General features: G+C 37.0%; 2 protein-coding genes and 1 non-coding gene across 7 annotated transcripts in view; 2 read left to right on the top strand and 1 right to left on the bottom strand.

Moving 5' to 3' along the window:
* The window catches only part of cep192 (centrosomal protein 192), a 31473-nt gene extending 24341 nt beyond the window's left edge, over positions 1-7132 (top strand). For all 4 annotated transcript variants that reach the window (XM_077527281.1, XM_077527282.1, XM_077527283.1 and 1 more), the window contains exons 46-52: positions 134-210; positions 2158-2253; positions 2976-3095; positions 4600-4712; positions 4985-5111; positions 5300-5358; positions 5843-7132. In XM_077527281.1, coding sequence (XP_077383407.1) covers positions 134-210; positions 2158-2253; positions 2976-3095; positions 4600-4712; positions 4985-5111; positions 5300-5358; positions 5843-5975 — 725 coding nt within the window. In that variant the 3' untranslated portion in view covers positions 5976-7132. The remainder of the gene's footprint in view (positions 1-133; positions 211-2157; positions 2254-2975; positions 3096-4599; positions 4713-4984; positions 5112-5299; positions 5359-5842) is intronic.
* Positions 7133-8071: 939 nt separating this feature from the next.
* On the bottom strand, positions 8072-8143 carry trnad-guc (transfer RNA aspartic acid (anticodon GUC)). The gene has a single exon. It is a non-coding gene; the product is annotated as a tRNA-Asp (tRNA).
* Positions 8144-11129: 2986 nt separating this feature from the next.
* The window catches only part of LOC144022177 (low-density lipoprotein receptor class A domain-containing protein 4-like), a 195324-nt gene continuing 186747 nt past the window's right edge, over positions 11130-19706 (top strand). For both annotated transcript variants that reach the window (XM_077526748.1, XM_077526749.1), the window contains exon 1: positions 11130-11293. The gene's annotated coding sequence lies outside the window, so the exon portion shown is untranslated. The remainder of the gene's footprint in view (positions 11294-19706) is intronic.

Here is a 19706-nt window from a genome sequence, read left to right as displayed (position 1 = left end):
AATATGATTGAAGTATGAAGACTCCTGCAACCAGATTCTACAGGATACTTTATAATAGTAATAGTATAATAATAATAATTTTAAATTATAATGTGCTTGTGGCATGTATTTTATCTCTCTTCATGCATTCTAGAGGCACAGTTGGAGGTGGAGAATGGTGAAATGGAAGTGAGGTGGTACTTATCATCATTTGCTCCTCCTTATGTTAAGGTGATTCATTTATTTATTTATTTTAAATACCAAAACACTATTGTCTCTCTCTTCGCAGTTTAATTGTGGTTTCTTCCATTTTGTTTTTTTATTTTTTATTTATTGAACATATAAACACGTAAACATAAAAAAGTAGCAAAAAGAAAGTTAAAAATAAAATCAAATAACATAAAAAGAAACATACAATCAATAACAATTTACATGTTCAAAGGGAGTAGGAAGAAGTTGAAAACTTATCTAGTCCTACCCCTTACGCTTTGTATTTTATCACTTATTTCATTATTATTACAACGATAGGTTACATTTCAATAAAACAAAATGTGTAATCCTATTCATAGCGCATATACATAAAATTAATAGAAATACACGATAATACATTCACATACTCACATATACTATTTTCATTACACTCATATTGGTACATCAAAGAAATCATTCTTTGCTGTTTCACATAGTGGAACCTCCAAAGTCAAATTTCCAATAATCTACCTTAATTTTAGTCAGTACAAGAACAAAACAATGAGTAAAATACCATTTACAAAATGTAATTAATCACATGAATAGCATGTAACGTAAGGCTGCTATATAGAACCTTTTCCCCCCAAATATCTTCACAACAATCTTTTTGACCATCTATGATTGAAACATCTTCTAATTAGTAGATTAACACCTTAGCTGTTCACAATGGGTGCTCCTGCAATTCTCTGGCCAATAATTTTCAGACAATTTGGGTACAAAGTTCCCTCCCTCTGTCTAGCGATTTATAATTGAATATTCTCCATTCAGTAGCTTTAAAGCAAAATGGCTAATGACAAACCTGAAAATTACAGATGATCAATTTGTGCAAACTAGGGGTGTGAATTGCCTAGTACCTGAACATTCGATTCGTATCACGATTCGATATCGATTAATCCCGATACAAATTTATAAGTCGATTGTTGTGATTTTATTTTTTTTATTCAAATTTAGATAATACTGATCAGTAAACTTGTACAGTGTAAGATTTGTATGAAAATGTATTATTTATTTATCTGAAACTTCAGTCTTATACAGGTTGTAATCTTTCATGTTTGAACAGCATTGAAATAAAATACTAAGGCTTAATTTTCCATTAATATAACATTCTTCCATGCTTAAGGTGTGAACCCAAACCTGAATTAAGACGTTTTGTAAAATATTTTTCCAAAAATTGCTGAATCGTTTTTTTTTTTTTTTAAGTGCAAACCATACCTAGTGATACCAATGCGGGAATCTGCCAGACATCAGTTGAATTCCTATAAAACGCCACTGGATGACCGTATCACTTTGCAAACACCTGTTTTATATAAATGTCAGGGTTTTTTTTCACAAGTTTATTTTTTTTTATGTACAGTATATTTATTTTACAGTGGCTAGTTTTTCTTCACAGATTTGACGCTCAATGTTAAACTTGGCTTTCACTGTTACTCGTAAAAGCTTTTTGATGGTAAAATTTTTTCGCCTGGACCAATAGAATTGTCAGTCACCTGGCCAGAATCACGGGAACTGCCTTCTATCATACTATGATTTTGCGGCCGCCAGGGAGGCAGTCCTTGGCGGCCAGGCAACCTTCGCATCACGTGCCAATGGCTGGATGCGGGGGAATTATGGACTTGTTTCCCTGCTGCCCACCTCCATCTAGTTCAACATCCCGTCGGCGCATGCTTGGCCGACCAAGCTGCACTATGGACGGCCATTGCGGCATTTCCATAGAGACCTGGGTTTTGCATTGGTTAGCCTGCAGAGTGCTTGTTTTAAAAGTATTTGATCGTGTCAACTTATCTTGTTTGGGCCATGTTTCGGTGACAAAAATCTTTTGGAGCAAAAGTGATGATGCACTTTTTGGGCCAGAATTTTTCAGTAACTGAATTGTTGGTGCATCAATAAACTTTTGGTTAACCGCAGTGATTCCCTTCTTTCTTTTCTCAGGGGGTTGACAACAGTTGTGACGTATATCGGGCCACCTACACAGCTTTCAGGTGTTCTAAAATATCAGGCACTTTGGGAGCCCATGAGAAGATGCAGGTAATTCCACTAAAACTACAAGTCGTTAAGTTACATGCTTACAGTTTTACGCCTCAACATTTAAGAGTTTTTGGGTGGATTATCGTAAACTAGCATGTAAAAATAGAATGGAGTTTCTGTTGTTTCCATTGTTATGTTTACATATGCAAATAATTTGAACCAATAGGGCATAAGCCATTTTTTCCTAATCGTGTTGTAGACACTTGAGTAAAGTGCAACAATTTTATTTCATATTGTCTGGTCCTGTGATATACTCAGGTGCAATTTATAGATTAAAAGTAGAGCTCAGACTGGCACCCACAATCTCCATTCCCTAATTGTGTTGATGGCAGCGAATGAGTTGTTTGTATTCAAAACTTCCACTTCAATGGACAAGTTTTTGTTCTTAGTTTAAAATGGCTTACATTTTGTTGTGGCAGATGCCGCATGTTAATCTATCGATATGTAACTCATTAGTTGTCATGACTACCACTACTTCTTCCATTACTACTTCATTTTTAAATTGTATAACAATATCAATAGACCCCAGGAAAATATTGCAAGAGCTAATGTGGATCAAATACCAACATAGATAAAAACAATACCAATAATTAAAAAATAATAATTACAAAAAATATTGTTATTCTGAAAAGGTGCAAGTGTGACATTGGCATCTATGTTATTAGGCTGATGGATTAGAATATGTTAGTTCTTAATGTCTTATTTATTCTGTTCTCTTGCAGGTGCCTATTACATTCCTGCCAAGGGACAGAGGCGACTATGCTCAGTTTTGGGATTTGGAGTGCCACCCCTTATCTGAGCCCTCGCAGAAATCTAGAATCCGCTTTCAACTATGTGGCACGGTGATTACTTATCGATTTGTAGTCTTGGCCTTATTTTAAAGCTTTTTTCCCTTGCTTCTTTCTTCCCCTGTTTATTTCACTTTTGTTACATCAGGGAAAATATAGACATACTATTATACTATATTATTATATATTATATTATACTATTATACATATTATACTATTGCTCAGGGGTTCTCAACTGATCTCACTCTGAGGCCCACATTTTCCAATCTAAAGACAAAACCAGTTCCAATTCATCAACTCAATTGTTGAAAACTATTATTGTTGATAGTTATGATTTGATTACAGTATACTATTTACAGTGATTAGTAAAATATTAGTGTTATTCTCAGGAACATAAATTACCATTTCAATTATTTTAAAAAATTTAACCACATAAACAAATGGAATATTGCGCCTTTGTTTTGTTACTGAGAGAACTCCCCAAAGAGAAGAGTGGGTTTAAGAAATGGTAATGAGGCATCCTGCTGAGGCAAACCTGCAGGCCTCATGCATGTATGGCTTAACCCCGGGTTTACACCGGTTGCGGTTGCGGTGCGGTTGTGGTGCGCTCCGGCGACGCAAGCAATTAGATTCCATTCATTCGAATGGTGCAGTTTACACCGCTTGCGGGTGCGTTGCGTGTCGACTGCGTCTCAGATGCGGCGTGCCGCAGCCCTTCCGCAAGGATAGACCTATTTTCTATTTTTGCCGGACGCCGCAGCGGTAGGCCTCCGGCAAATGGCAAGCTAGCACAAAACACATCGAGCGGGACAGGAAGACCGACGCAGTTTCAAAATACATTTCTGGTTACCTTTCAAGATAAAACACTCGCCAGCTCCTATTTCGCAAGCATGCTAGCAAAACGTGATGTGGGCGTAGACGGGCCTGGAGTTAATGTGCGAAGTGCTCATTCACGGTTTAGACACCAGCAAACATGGACGAGGAGAGGTTCATATTGGAGGTAGAAAGCCACAAAATAATAAAAGTCCACCTCTCTTTATGCTTCTCTGTTGAGCACAGACTTTCTGTGTGTTTGTCGTTGTTTTTAATGCCACATGATCGCGCGCGGTCACGCGAGACACGGCGGGAAGTGGTCGGCGACGGAGCTGCCGAACCGCAGCTGTGCGGAGCCGGTGTGGATTGGCCAAAAAATTGACGCGTCCGGAGCACGCAGTCAAGACGCACCGCACCGCAGCCGCAGCCGCACCGCACACGCAACCGGTGTAAACCCGGGGTTAGTGTGACAGATGTTTTTAAATTCAGTACGTGTTCAGTAGGAGCATGAAAGTGGTGACTTTCCTTACAGAAGTTAAGCAGGTGATGGAATGTGTTTCAGTACCATTGCCAAACCTTTCAGTTATACATCCATCAGTTTGATATTGCTTATCCTGAAATCTGGTGTCTACTCCAGCCAATTGGGAGCGATCCCAACACTGGCTGTATTTATTTTAAAATAAATAAATAAATAAAAAATGTAAAAAAAACACAATAACCTATGTACATACATCTCTGTCTGCAGGGGATTAACTCTGGAACAATAGAAGGACCTCAGGAAGCAGATTGCTCTTTGGTAAAAACAGAGGTCACAGTTAAGACGAGGAAAAAATCTGAAATGGCCTCAGCCAAAACCAGGTAAAGAGCTACATGACTCTGATTATCCACTTCAGGTTAATGTTGAAGGACCTACCATTTTTCACTAACAAGAGTTAGTTAGATCCTCTGATCCAAGTACCGGTAATCATGATTAGAATTTTTGCCATAAATGTGCAACCCTACTAGTCTATAAAGTGTCAGTATTTTGAGTTTCCAAATGCTGCTTTATTCAAGTTGGTAAAGTACCTTATACTCTATATCTAATGCATATCCAAGTTCTTCCAATGAATCAGTGTCTATTTAATTCTCAGCCACGATGATGCTGTAAGAAAAGGTGTTCATACGCCTCAGGATCATTACACTTTCCCTGATACACGTATTGGCGAGTTCAGCGCTCTAAAGGTCAACATCCGCAACAACTCGCCCAACAAACATGAGGTGAGGACTACCCTAAACTGACAGTCTACCGCCTTGAGTTTTAAGTCGTTATTTTTGTGAGCATGAAGTTCTTTAACAACTTTACAATGATAAACTAACTTGATCTGATGAATAAATGCACTAACACTTGTAGTTGTTGTTTTGCACGAATTGACATTTGATGTGTGGCTTCTCAAATTGACTTGCAGCTGAGGTTTGTAAACCCGAGTGAGCCTTTCCACATCAGGCATTCCAAATATTCCCTCAGGTGAGTCACCTCATTGTAATCCCTCACTGAAAAGCATCTTGATTTGAAGATTAACTTCCATGTTTCATTCCAAAGACGGTTAACAATTCTATTTGAGCTGACCTTTTGATTGGAGTGTTTTGTTGAGCTTTTATGGTACATGTAGACAGTGCAACATGTTATGACATCAAATGCAGGAAATAAACATATATGACAAAATCAAATCAGCCTAGCACAAGAAAAAGAACAATGAAATAAGATGGAATGTGATATCAACGTAATGTTTTATTTTAAATAATAATGTAATTTTCAGACCCTATCTTTACTATGATGATGATCTGTTTAATAAAAAGTTGCATCAATTCAAATTAGTATAGGTACTAGTGCAGCTATTTATGGAGAAAGTTACTTAATTTGGGTTAACTTAATTTTAATTTGCTTGCTTTAAACCTTAGTGAATGTTGTTTGCCTGATGAATGCATATTTCTGATTTCCCGCCCATTAGATCCCAACACTATCTGAATCTGCCTGTCCAGTTCAAGCCAAGCACGATAGGCAGACACGATGGCGTGCTGCTCATCCAGCCAGAAGAAAGTGATCGTCTGCTTGTGCGTCTGACTGGTCAGGCACTGCCTTGAACTTATCAGCTCGCGCCGGCCCAAGGGACTTACTGGGCTTTTTCGGACGGTCCTGTCTGTCAGCACCCTCCAGGAAAGAAATATGACGACTCTGTGCGCACCCTGGTTGTATCTGCACAAACATTGCCAAGATGAAGAGAAGCTGTACTGTTCACTCTGACTTCTGATCTCTCTCCGTCCACCTTTGCTGTCTAGCTAAGAAAACCTTTATTGAAAAACTGTGCCTTATGTGCCAGAGCATTTTTATTTGTATTTTTTTAGTTTGTATTTCATGCTATTGATTTTTGTCAGTCGGAACAAATGAAGTGTTATTTTACTTATATCAGATATGCCAGAACTGTCACATCACAAGGTGCATTTTTGTTATCACAGAGGCAGCTGTTAGTTGAAATACATTTGAGGTCTCACATGGAGACGATCTCACAGAAATGCCTTTGTTCCCAGTATGGCATCATGCCTGCAGGGAAGTTCATTTTTGAAGAAGGCGCACAATGTGTTGCACTGCCGTCTAACCCTGCAGATGTTCACCAGTCAATAAGTGCGCAAGCTTCCTGCAGGCACATTTCAACTGTTTAAATAGTTTTCTGCTTTTTTACTTTCTATGCAAATGGACTGGAAACATGGCAAACATCCGGAACCCTTACGAACGTGGCCTTTGATACTAAATGTTGGTTGCCAAGAAATATTTACAAAACTATTCCAAAAGGTCCCTTTGTGCTTAATTCAGCCATGATGATAGTTCAAGGTCAGCTCACTGTGACATTAGTTTTGGGTAATGATTGTTATTGAGCACTAAAGGGTTTCCTCTCTTGGGGTTTGACTGTTTTGGCCTGTGTGTATGGTTATCATGGCAAATATGTGTTCGTTACTGTTCCACTCATAAGTACTCCACACACATGAATCTTTGGAGTAACTAGATTTATAGTATTGTGGGCTTTTGTAGATTAAAATGCATATGTGCTCTATTTCAACATGAGGGTGTTCTGGTAAACACCTTTGACAGTCGTACATAATTTACTTACCTGTATAGTGAATTTTAGCACAAAGACTGTGCTGATACTAACAGTATCTAACTATTCACATTTTGCACAATCTTTAAATGCAATGTGTAATATTTTGTGTTTTAACATATTTAAATAAAGTTTTTACATCCCCCACCCCCACCCCCCATTTCTCTTTATATTGACTTGGCGTTAAATGACACTCAAGTTTGCTCAGAGATGCCATACTAACTATTTTCACATATACCTCTGCATTATGGGTAGAAAAGAAAGCATAAAATAACTGTCTGTATGGAAACATCTAAAACCCGCAGGACTCCGGCCTTCGAGGACCAGGTTTGGCCAAGCCTGATCTAGTGGAAGAGCATTTGATTGTTCTACCTGTTAATATACCTGGTTGGGAACATGAAAGTGGAAACACCTATTGCTAAAACACTACAAAATCCCAGCAGCTGGGTAACAATATGGCCTCCATATGTCATGTGACCAGCAGTTGACCAATTACAGATCTGAAGGAGTTGGCCAAACTCACTCTATATACGGCTCTGACCAAAACGTGCCTGCAGCGCCACCGCCAGTCAGTGGCCAAAAAAATATTGCGTCGGTATTGAAGTAAGCACAACCATTGAAAATGAATGGGGAAAAAGTTAAGGCCAGTTGAGCTCACCGAATATCATCCACAGTCTCCTGCTCTCTCATGACACACTAATGTGCCACAGCACACTGGAGGACAATCACTGACGTAGGTCACCTATTTTCATTTCAAAACGGCGAAATTGGCTGAAAGTGTAACTCAACATGTAAGATAAAATTTATAAGAGGTGTTACAAAAGGTGAGCGATTTTCATGCCTGAATTCAATGTCCAGTTTTTCCAGAAAAAATGTAAAATGAGAATCTCTCCATCGGGGAGTGGAACAACGATCTCCCTCTCTGTGAATATTTCAACTAAGCAACCGTAAACAGATTCCTATTCATATTTAAGTGGTATATTTTTTTTTTTTGCTGCATACACAACCAAACTTATTTACTGACAAGACAATGTCCACTTAACCATTTTAATTTCTTCTTAAACTGGAAAATTAGAAAAGATTAACCTCCCCGTCGGGGAATCGAACCCCGGTCTTCCGCGTGACAGGCGGAGATACTGTCCACTATACTAACGAGGATGTTGCCCTCAACTAACTACCGAATGCGCTCTTATATTGTACATAAGGCCTGTTCATTGCACTCGGATTCTGCCGTTGAACCTCAAAACCAGAGGTACCCAAATCCAGTCCTCGAGAGGCCCTATTCAGCCTGTTTTCCATGTCTCTCTCCTCCAACACAGCCGAATCCAATGATCAGTGCAACAGCTCAAGCTTTGCAGAACCCTGATAACGACGCTGATCATGAATCAGGTGTGTTGGTGGAGAGAAAAATGGAAAACAGGCTGGATAGGGGCTCTCAAGGACCTGAGTTGGTCACCTCTGCTCTAAACCGAATCTCATTCATTCTCTATGTACATCCTAAACCAAGAACAGATGTAATACTCTTTTTGTCCACTGTATGGTGGTGTACGTTCCTTGACGCTATTTTGTTGGTACTGAATCAAATCATTAATTTAATTCCATGTTTATGTTTTTGGGTTATCTTGCTGAGATATTTACATTTGTTTAGTGATCTTAAACATTAAAGTGGTGGTGGTGGTGGTGGTGGTGGTGGGGGGGGGTTGAAAGGATTTGATACAAGGGCAAATACCCCCCCCCCCCCCCCCCCCACTGCTCTGTAATAAAACAGACAATCACACTTTATTTGCATATACTAAGGTATATACTCTTACTGGAATTGTGTTTTAACAGGTTATTTTGATTTTTTTTAAACGTCCACTAAATGTAAAAAAAAAAAAAAAAAAAAAAAAAAAAAAAGTGAATTCCAAAATGTGGGAGCAATGGACTACAAGACTGTATGCCTGTATCTACTTAAATTTAAAAAATGTAAATTAGAATGTGTGACGTGGGTGTAAATGTGTAAGTGACATATATGCAAGTCACAAATATTTTTTATTTTTGTAGTTGAGTGAGGTTGACGCATATTATTAGTTGACGCCACTGCCACATGAAATATGGCGGACACGCTCCACGTGGAGGTCTATGTGTCTATGTATACGTGTCTATGCTTAAATAACGTTCACTTTTCGGCGTTATATTTTTGGGATTACAGTCTAAACGGTGTCTAATCGTTCACTTTATTTACTTCTCAATTAAACGCATAACCGACATTAAGTAAAGTTAATATTTGAGCAGCTACTGGTGGGCCGAACTGTCGAGCTGACAAGCTAGCTTACCTTGACAGTTCACTTACCTTCTGCGTCTGACAGAAAGTAAACATCGTAGATGTGTCTCTCCTGTACGTGTTTCAAACCTTCCATGTTACTAATGTATTTTTCATGGTTTTTATGGAAAAAAATATAATCCTTGAATCCAAAAACGTCTCTTTTTGATCTCCACAATTGACTGCTAGCAAGGCCTCTTAGCTTCTTTTGCATAACGTTGGCGTCTATATATGTGGTGCTAAACTGTGACATTGTCTTATCTATGATTTGGGTTTTGTAGCAACTAAGTTAGACGTTGCCATTGATGTGTCTCTTTTTTATTTTTTGCGAGTTGCAAATCATATACACACACATATATATATATATATATATATATATATATATATATATATATATATATATATATATATATATATATATATATATATATATATATATATATATATATAGATTTTTTTTCCAACGTAGGATAATCGAAAAGAAAAGCCATTAATTGAAGTTAATTATCTTCGAAACTGCTCCCGTCATCGTTTGTGTTTACTGGTAGCTACTAGCCAACTAATAAGCCACGGCGCGAATGAACCAGTTTTCAACCTTTTCTTTCTTTCTTTCTTTCTTTCTTTCTTTCTTTCTTTCTTTCTTTCTTTCTTTCTTTCTTTCTTTCTTTCTTTCTCTTTGCTTTATCTTCTTTCTTTCAAATTGTGTAAAATTTCAGTTACCAAAGATGACTTATCAAGTCAGTTCAAGTCTAATGCGTAGTCAAGTTGAGTCTCATGGGTGCCAAGTCCTAAGTTCAAGTTTTGTAGCCTTTCACAAGTTTTTGATAAGCAAATCCCAAGTCCTAAAATAAATAAATAAATAAATAGGCGGCACGGTAGTCTAGTGGTTAGCACGTCAGCTTCCCAGTTTTGAGGTCTCCGGTTCGAGTCCAGGCTCGGACCTTCCTGGGTGGAGTTTGCATGTTCTCCCCGTGCCCGCGTGGGTCTTCTCCAGGTACTCCGGTCTCCTCCCACATTCCAAAGACATGCATGGCAGGTTAATTGGGCGCTCCGAATTGTCCCTAGGTGTGCGTGTGCGTGTGAGTGTGGATGGTTGTTCGTCTCTATGTGCCCTGCGATTGGTTGGCAACCAGTCCAGGGTGTCCCCCGCCTACTCCCCAGAGCCAGCTGAGATAGGCGCCTGCAGCCCCTGCGACCCTTGTGAGGAATAAGCGGTCAAGAAAATGGATGGATGGATGAATAAATAAATAAATAAAGCATAGAGAGTCAAGTCATATGACTCGAGTCCCTCATCTCTGATGCAGAAATATACAGTATGCATATATCAGCTGTACAATTGAAAAGGAGTTACTGGTTCTTATTCGTCTTTATTTCAAACATGTAAACAAATAAAACACAAACAATTAAAAAAAGTAAATAAACAAACATAAAGTTTGAACTTTAATAAAATCAAAATAGACACTTGCTCAAAATATGGTAAGAGGAAGCACAGATTTATCTAGTTCTACTCCTTATATAAGATCCCACATCTTTTATTATTAACATATCAGTATTCATAATAAAGCTAGAACAAAACAAAACAGTAAACTTTGCTTATTGTACCTGTACTTTGTACACGTTGATCATTTTTATTTAGGATTTTTGACATCATTTAATCTACACTTCCTTAATTAAAAAAGTACCTTTATACTTTTTTTCCAAATACCCCCCCTCTAAACCATATGAATTACTCGCTGCCATTGACAACAATGTAAACAAATTCAATCTGACGTAATGATCAAGCGTCTGACTGACAAGACCTCACACGGTGCAATACCATCAAACGCCTGCAGATGTCATCCAATGTCCATTGAACAAGGCGGCTGCCAGCAGAGTGCGATGTACAGTGAGGCAGCTGTGGTAGTATTTTGCTTCCCTGACTAGGAGCCACTGTTGTGTCGGTGAACTTGACATCCAGCATCACAAGGAGGCACGGTCACCTCGCAGCGTGACCACTTCAATGACAGGTATGGGTACTTTTTACTGCGGTTTATTTGAGTGCATTACTGTGTCAAACATCGGAGCAGTGCTGTGGTTATGCTGCTAACTGATGCGGCTAATTGCTTGTCAGCTGCCCGGCGTCGGGTAGGACTTTGGGCCGGTGGAAGTTGCTGAGCAGAGTTTTACCAAGCGAGCATCGCCAGACGTCGGGGATGAGCTAGCAGGGCTAAAGTTAGCTGCCACCAGGCTAGCGCTGGCTGGCTTGCATTCACGCAGCCGGGCCATCGCACCAATGGGCGTCCTCCAACTGCCCCACTAAAGTGTAAGCGTGCTGTCCCGCTGTCTGTGACCTCCGTGACGGGACAACCTTTGAATGGCCTCAAGAGAGAGCAACACAGGTGTGCTGCTGTCATGAAATCATAGTCTAGCTAACTGAGAAGCTAGATCTGACGTTTTACCTATTATGAGCTTCTTTGACACATTTTAGGCCATGGGCTGACCAACTTTTATTTATTTATTCATTTATTTATTTATTTGATGCACATGAGACACACACGTGTAGGCAACTGTAAAGTAAAAACAACTACCCCACAGCAATTAGTCTCCCTGACAGAAATTTAGATTTATCACATACTATAACAGAGAGGATAAACTCATTCGTATTAATTCATCATGGTTCATTTGCCTTTACTTTAGCACAAGCCTATCCCATAAGACCAAAACGTTTATATATAATAAATCTGATAGTTAATTGCAATACAGATTAATTTATTGCTTGTATTTGTTTAAAAGTACATTTTAAACAAGTGCAACTTGCAATTGCAGTATTAATCACAATTAGATTTTCAAAATCGTTCAAACCTAATTCCTACCATTATCAAAGGACGTCCACAGCTATAATTGCAATTGTAATAGATGAAAATGTTAAAACAGTTTTTAATCAATTGCAAGTATACAAAAATTCCAAGCCAAGACAAATAAAAAAACTTTCAATGTTTTAATTTAAAAGTTAAGTTAAAAATTGTAAAGGACAAATAAATGACACTAAAACACTTTTATATGGCAATACAGTAGTACCTTGACTTGCATGTTTAATTTAAAAAGTTATGATTCAATTTATTTATGTTAAATCAATTTCCCCCATTGTAAGTATAAGTCATGCTTTAGTTGCCAATTTGTATTTTTATGTATTTACTTGTGATTGGGTAACATTGGTTAATATGTGGTGCATTTTTAATTTGGGTATTGTGTTTATTAGCTTTTTGAGAGAGAGAGAGAGAGAGAGAGAGAGAGAGAGAGAGAGAGAGAGAGAGAGAGAGAGAGAGAGAGAGAGAGATATGTATTGAGTTTGAGTTTGGTTTATTAAAAGGACAGTGTACAGTAACATTAAAAAGATGGCTGCACCAGATTTAGCAATATGCTAATTTCCATCTGTAGTCCTCATAAAATAAAATTACATAACAGTTAAAAACTACATACATACAACATACGGAGCACCAAAATTACATTCAACTAACATATGAAGTGTCAGATACACAATACAGCATTGTTAAATTACATATCCTATAAGATAAAAGAGGCAGAATTATACACAACATCAATTTACAAATCTATAACACGCGTAAAATACATAAATCGTAGAGGTAGTAGTTATGTTTGCTATTGAAGCAGCAACAGTTATAGTTGTGGCTGTGTCCATCAGACGGTACCCACTAGGGTATCGTCTGATGGACATGTACCCAAGTACTAAAAATGTGGACAGGACTGATATTCAAGGAGCCAGCCTTTGACTGCGCGTGAAAAGTTATTAAAATTGATGTTATTTTTCATGTGGTCGGGGAGCCCGTTCCACTCTTTAATAGCTTTATAAGAAAAGACTGATTGAGAAAAAACAGACTTTCTTATTGGGATGTTGCAATCACCCCTCACTGCAGACCTTGACACCCTGTTTGTTGATTGTGATCGCAGATTTACAAATGTTTTTAATGGGGGTGGGGCTGCGTCATTAAGAATTTTATGCACCAAACAGATATTAGAATACCTGATAAGGTTATCGAAGCTTAACATATTATGTTTTACAAGTATATTACAATGGTGGTGTCTCATTGGCTTTTTATCAAATATTTTTAGAGCTTGATTATATAATGTTCTGAGAGGTTTTAAAACAGTTTGTTTAGCCTGAGACCATGATGACAGGCAATACAAAATTTGTGAGATAATCATTGCATTGAAGTATGATTTTGCTGCTTCCAAGGATAAAGCATCCCTAATATGTATTGAGCGAGCCCGTTTGAGGAAAAAAGTTTGAATAAAGATGAGCATTTCGTTTCATTTTCATTTTGGTCAGGAATACTACTTAATGTCCAACAAGAAGGAAAGTAAAGTGATTTCAAAGAACTGTACTGTAGTCTAGGATTCAGAATCCAAATATTTGAGAAAGCCTGACGATCCAAGGGACATTCACAAACGATGTCATGTAGAGAAAAATTGTGATGATAATCATTGAACCTGAATTAAGTGTGATGTAGGCAAAGGTTAGACAAAGTTAACATGATATAATGCTCCAAGTCTTTGAGATATGAGTACAGTCATCTCAATTGAGCTAGCCTGTTATTTTCATTGATGATAGGCTTGTGTCATCTATGAATCTATTCATCAGCATCTAAATGCCAATTGGCTTTTTAGTAAGTACTGTAAAATACTATGACTGTGTCCCAATCACCTTTCTAAGCTCTTATATATATATATATATATATATATATATATATATATATATATATATATATATATATATATATATATATATATTAGGGGTGTGAATTGCCTAGTACCTGACGATTCGATTCGTATCACGATTCACAGGTCACGATTCGATTCGATACCGATTAATCCCGATACAAATTTATAAGTCGATTGTTGCGATTTTTTTCATTCAAATTTAGAAAATACTAATCAGTAAGCTTGTAGAGTGTAAGATTTATATGAAAATGTATTATTTATTTATCTGAAATTTCAGTCTTATAGAGGTTGTAATCTGTTTCATGTTTGAACAGCATTAAAATAAAATATTAAGGCTTAATGTTCCGTTCATATAACATTCTTCCATGCTCAAGGTGTGAATAAAAAAAAACAAAAAAAAAAAACAAAAAAAAAAAAACATATCGATTCTGCCGATTATTGAATCGATTCGAGAATCGCGCGATGTAGTATCGCGATATATCGCCGAATCGTTTTTTTTTAACACCCCTTATATATATATATATATATATATATATATATATATATATATATATATATATATATATATATATATATTAGGGGTGTTAAAAAATCGATTCGGCGATATATCGCGATACTACATCGCGCGATTCTCGAATCGATTCAATAAAAAAAAAACGCAAAATGCATCGAGAATCATTTTTAAACTTCCATTTTTTTTTTTTAAGAGCTCAGAATTGTTCATTCGGTAGTCTTACCGATTCAACGTCTTATCATCATTGCCTTTTTTTTTTCTTTTTTGTGTGTGTGTGTGAATCGATTTTTTACACTTTCATTTTTAATGGAAAAATATTCAACAAAACGTCTGACTTCGGGTTAGGATTCACACCTTGAGCATGGAAGAATGTTATATGAACGGAACATTAAGCCTTAATATTTTATTTTAATGCTGTTCAAACATGAAACAGATTACAACCTCTATAAGACTGAAATTTCAGATAAATAAATAATACATTTTCATATAAATCTTACACTCTACAAGCTTACTGATTAGTATTTTCTAAATTTGAATGAAAAAAAATCGCAACAATCGACTTATAAATTCGTATCGGGAATAATCGGTATCGAATCGAATCGTGACCTGTGAATCGTGATACGAATCGAATCGTCAGGTACTAGGCAATTCACACCCCTAATATATATATATATATATATATATATTTTTTTTTATAAAAGCTAAGCTCTTATAGATAAGTTTGATACTTCATAAGTAATAAATGTTTGGGTTGAGCCAATTAGGGCTGGGTTTAGAAAAATTGAATAATCAATATCGAATCGATTTTCCTTTTTGAGCCTGATATTGATTCATAAAACCATGAATCGATTATTAAATAAGGTTTTAACTATTTATTCACATAACTTGACTAAACTAAAAACAACGAGAATGCATCGAGAATCACGACATGCCAAGCCCCTCTTGGGCAGCGGAGAAGCACAGCGAAACAGTGAGCAATAATCCGGCAAAACACGCACAATTCTCAGACCCTTATATAGACAGTCAAGCAATCTCATTGATTGTGGCTAGACATGTGAGTACCAGTACTGACATGTAATTCTCTGATTGGCTGTTGACCCCGTAATGCGATTACAGTTTCTTGACATCATATACATCACCTAGTATTACAGATCGTCCTAGACATCACATAGCATTAAAGATTCCTGACATCACATAGTCCTGACATCATATAGCCTAAAAGATAGTTGAAACTGGATGCTGTTACATCAATACCAAAACAGACACGTAACGGGTCATGAACTCTGGCGCACGGTCATGAACTCTACTCAAACTTAACCCAGGCGTGACCGCAGACATGAGACAAAGCCCAAACATTAATCCTGCATGACCTGAGTCATGACAAAATTTATTTAAAAAAAAAAATTGAATTTTAAAGGCCATGTTTTTGTATCTTACTGTTTTCTTGAAATGTACTGTTCACATGAATTTATTTACATTTATGAAAAAACTGACTTTTTGCACTTTAAGACAATTCAGAATGTTTTTAATTTGTATTTACAATTATTGAATTAGAATTATGATAAAAAATTCTCTCATCCTTGTTGATGTCAATGTTTGGTTAACACTTAAGTGATTAAAACATGTTACTTTCATTAATAAACTAAATCATTTAACCAGTTACTCATGCCTCCGCAAAATTGAATTTGAAATTCACTGGAGTTTTTATCATGTCCTTGATATTTAAGAAGAATTGATGTTCCGTAATTAATCAGTATCGGATTGAAGTGAAGTGAATCGGAATCGGAAATGGGAAAAATCTAAATTGAATTGAACTGAACTCTTGTGAATTGAAATTGAATCAATTGAGGAAATTCGATACCCAGACCTACAAATAATAGCTCAACTTTCCTTAATTAGACATTAGTGTCCATAAAGTCTATAATTTCTTACAGAATTGAGTTTGAATCTGATGAAAACTAGTGCTATTGATACTATAGCTTAATAGATTATCAATCTACCAAGATTAAATAAAAATAATAATAAAAACGATCATTATGTGGCGAAGTTAAAGAGACTTCACATGACTCACTGTGCAAACGTCTCTCATATCTTTTTTTGGTTCATATCTCAGTTCTTATTTGTGTACATAAATGTGTGTGCGTTCACCCTTTACCAATTAGCAGCTTCTCACCTCCTGAGGCGAGTGTGTGAGACTCGACAGGGCTTGTCGGCCTTAACCTGAACTCGCTCGCACACCACTCAAGAGCACTGTTCTCCCACTCCGACACATCTAGAAGCTGATTTGCAGCCAGTTGTAGATAATGCTGTCTTGTCTGTCTCCGAGCCCATGTGACACCCAAATGGGACTGTATTGTGTTGCTGGAGAGAAGGCGCGAGACAGGCAAAGACGAGTGCCAGCCTGCGCCAGTGTGTGCCTTTGTCTGGCTTGTGTATAGATACTCTGTCTTGTGTGTTTTCATACGCCTTTAGCAATTGTTAGTGTATTTTTTTAGGTGAAAATCACTAAAAGAACATTTTTAAAATATGAACTATGTAGTTGTACACTATTATAATTAAAACAATACATTTGTTTTTATTCCATGAAGTCACTAATGGTGTAGCAAAAAAAAAAACAAAAAAAAAAACATGTCATACCACAACACATGAAAACGGCAATTTGATGAAAATGGTAAATGGACAGAGCTTTATCTTCACCATATGCTGGGTGCCCAAATTGCTTTACAAAACCTCACATTCACTTATTTGAATGAACACTATCTATTATACTGAACAATACAGTGGCAGCAACCAGCGTTCAGTACAATTTCGACTCCTAAAAGTTTTTGAGTCATTCCAGAATTGGAAGGCATTTTACATTCCACCCATCAAATTTTAAAAAATCCACATTAGCACTGTCAAAATTAATCGATTAATCCAGAAGGAATCTATTATCAAATTAATCGACAATTAAATGGAAATCCGACTCCCCTCCTCTTCTTGATAGATGGTCTGGTGAAATGAACAGCTGTGTGCCCCTAGTAAAAAAAAAATACTGTCTCAGAAAACATTATGCCATATTTTTAAAGGTTTGGCAACCGGATTTAGTGGGATAACTTTTTTTTTTTTTTTGCATTGGTGTATTGTTTGTTTATTGGGTTAAGGTTGTATGTTTATACCTTACCCGGATTGTTGTGTGTTTGAAAATAAAATATCAAAAAATAAATACAAAATAGTCAACATCTATTTTAGTAATCGGGCAATCGTTTGGAGGCATTTTTTTTTTATTTAGAATTGTCCAAATCCTCAGATTTCAGTATAGCAACAGTAATTGTTCACTGATTTCTGTAGCCATCATAAAAGAAGACTGAATATCTTCAAAAGAAGACATTTGGAAACATGTTTTTAATTTGGAATACAGAACCCGTAACATAGTACAACATCCTGAAAAACATCCAGAGTAGGACACTACATTACTGCAAATCATGGAAACCAGTCGTTTGAAGCCGCTAGCTGCAAATAATTGAGTTTTGTGGGCGGCGAAGTGGAAGCCTATGGTATGTTGTTTTTGGTTGAAACAGTACGTCGATCACTACTTTCATGGTGTAAATTGTCATTCATTAAATCTTTTGTGTCCGGATATACTCGTCTTGCTGTATATCGAAGTCTTCAAGCTATCTTAGTTTGCTAGCTGCTAACAAACAGACCGCATATTAACTACACACAGCAGAAATCAAGCCCAAGTTAAAGTGTTAATTGTGATAATCGTGTTAAGTCGTTAACTTTTTGTTCAAAATTACTTGAATACTTATGCAAAAAAAGTGTGAATGATTGTTTCAATAAGATAATATAGCACATTCATCACGTCTGCCTCGAATTTACAATCAGAGGATAATGTTATGACCCACTCTATATAAAAAAGATAAAAAGAAAAACTACCTGATATAATATGATCTGAGCATATCTTCGTACTTTTGTGGGTGCAATGCAGTTGCGTCGTAGTTTCGCTCTAGCCACCGTGCTAGTCTTTTACTCCTCACTGTCTTTTGCGGGGTTGAGAATCACTGCCGGCAGCCGAAATTATGATCTCACCTCTCTTTGATCATTAAAGCATCCACCGGCCGCACACAAGTTCACCATTGCAGTGGTCGCTGATTTATCAACTGTTTGACCTATTTTCTAGCTCACACGGATTGTTTTCTAATTCACTCGCATTGACGCTCTGCCCTCCACCGCAAGGGGCGCACTTCAACGTGACGTCACACTAGAAGGGTCTATAGCTAAGTTAGCTAGCTAGTTGCGGGGAACAGTCTTTTTTTTGGGGGGGGGCAAACTACTGTACAATGGCACAGGCAATGATTGGATGAGGCCAAATAAAGGGACACATTAGACCATTTTTAATAGACTGAAAGAAAAAAAGAAAAAAGTTGCTTCTCCGGACATGAACAATTAAACACTTTAAACCCTTTATTAGGATTTGAAGAGTTGTAATGTACCCTGTGATTGACTGGTGATCAGCCCAGGTGCACTTTCAGTATCCCCTAATCCCATAAATCAGATGGAATAGACATCGGCTTTCATGTGAACCCAAACAGGCTAAGTGTTATTGAAAATGAACGGATGGACAGTTTTGTAATACTACCAAATAAATCCCAGGGGCCCAGGTGTTTCATTTCCAGTACTGTTTCATCATCGACATAAAAGATGCCCTTGACAATGACTCCACTTTGATGAGAGATTTCACCCAGATGCTGTTACTATGGGAAAAAAATAGCTGTAGTCTAACTGACTGTGTTCATCTTTATAACATATCATCGCCTGTGCGGAGTTAGCATGTTACCCCCAAGCTCGCATAATGGCATCGCCTAATATTCCTCATTTCTTAGGATAATTCAACTCTAAATTGTCTGAGTGACATCATAGCATCATGGTTGTAGCACCTGTTTTATGGAGCATTGGTTAAAAACAAAACAAAAGAAAACAAAGAAACATTTTTTTTCTTTGTAAGACTTGCTGATTTTTGTGTTACTTAACTCTGACTGCCAAAAACGTTTAATAAGGTATTCTAAAATCCTATTGAATGCCGCCAAAAATGTTAATTTACGTTTAAGCTATTACGTTTTTTTGTTTTTTTTTCTCAATGGGCAGCGCAACGTCTTGTGCAGCGCTGCCTTGTCACTAAACAAAAAATATTAGTGTCAAAGTCA

The sequence above is a fragment of the Festucalex cinctus genome, chromosome 7 (genome assembly GCF_051991245.1).
Source record: "Festucalex cinctus isolate MCC-2025b chromosome 7, RoL_Fcin_1.0, whole genome shotgun sequence".
Classification (NCBI taxonomy): domain Eukaryota; kingdom Metazoa; phylum Chordata; class Actinopteri; order Syngnathiformes; family Syngnathidae; genus Festucalex; species Festucalex cinctus.
The sequence above is the reverse complement of the archived record's forward strand: the minus strand, read 5'-3'. Positions and strand labels throughout refer to the sequence as shown.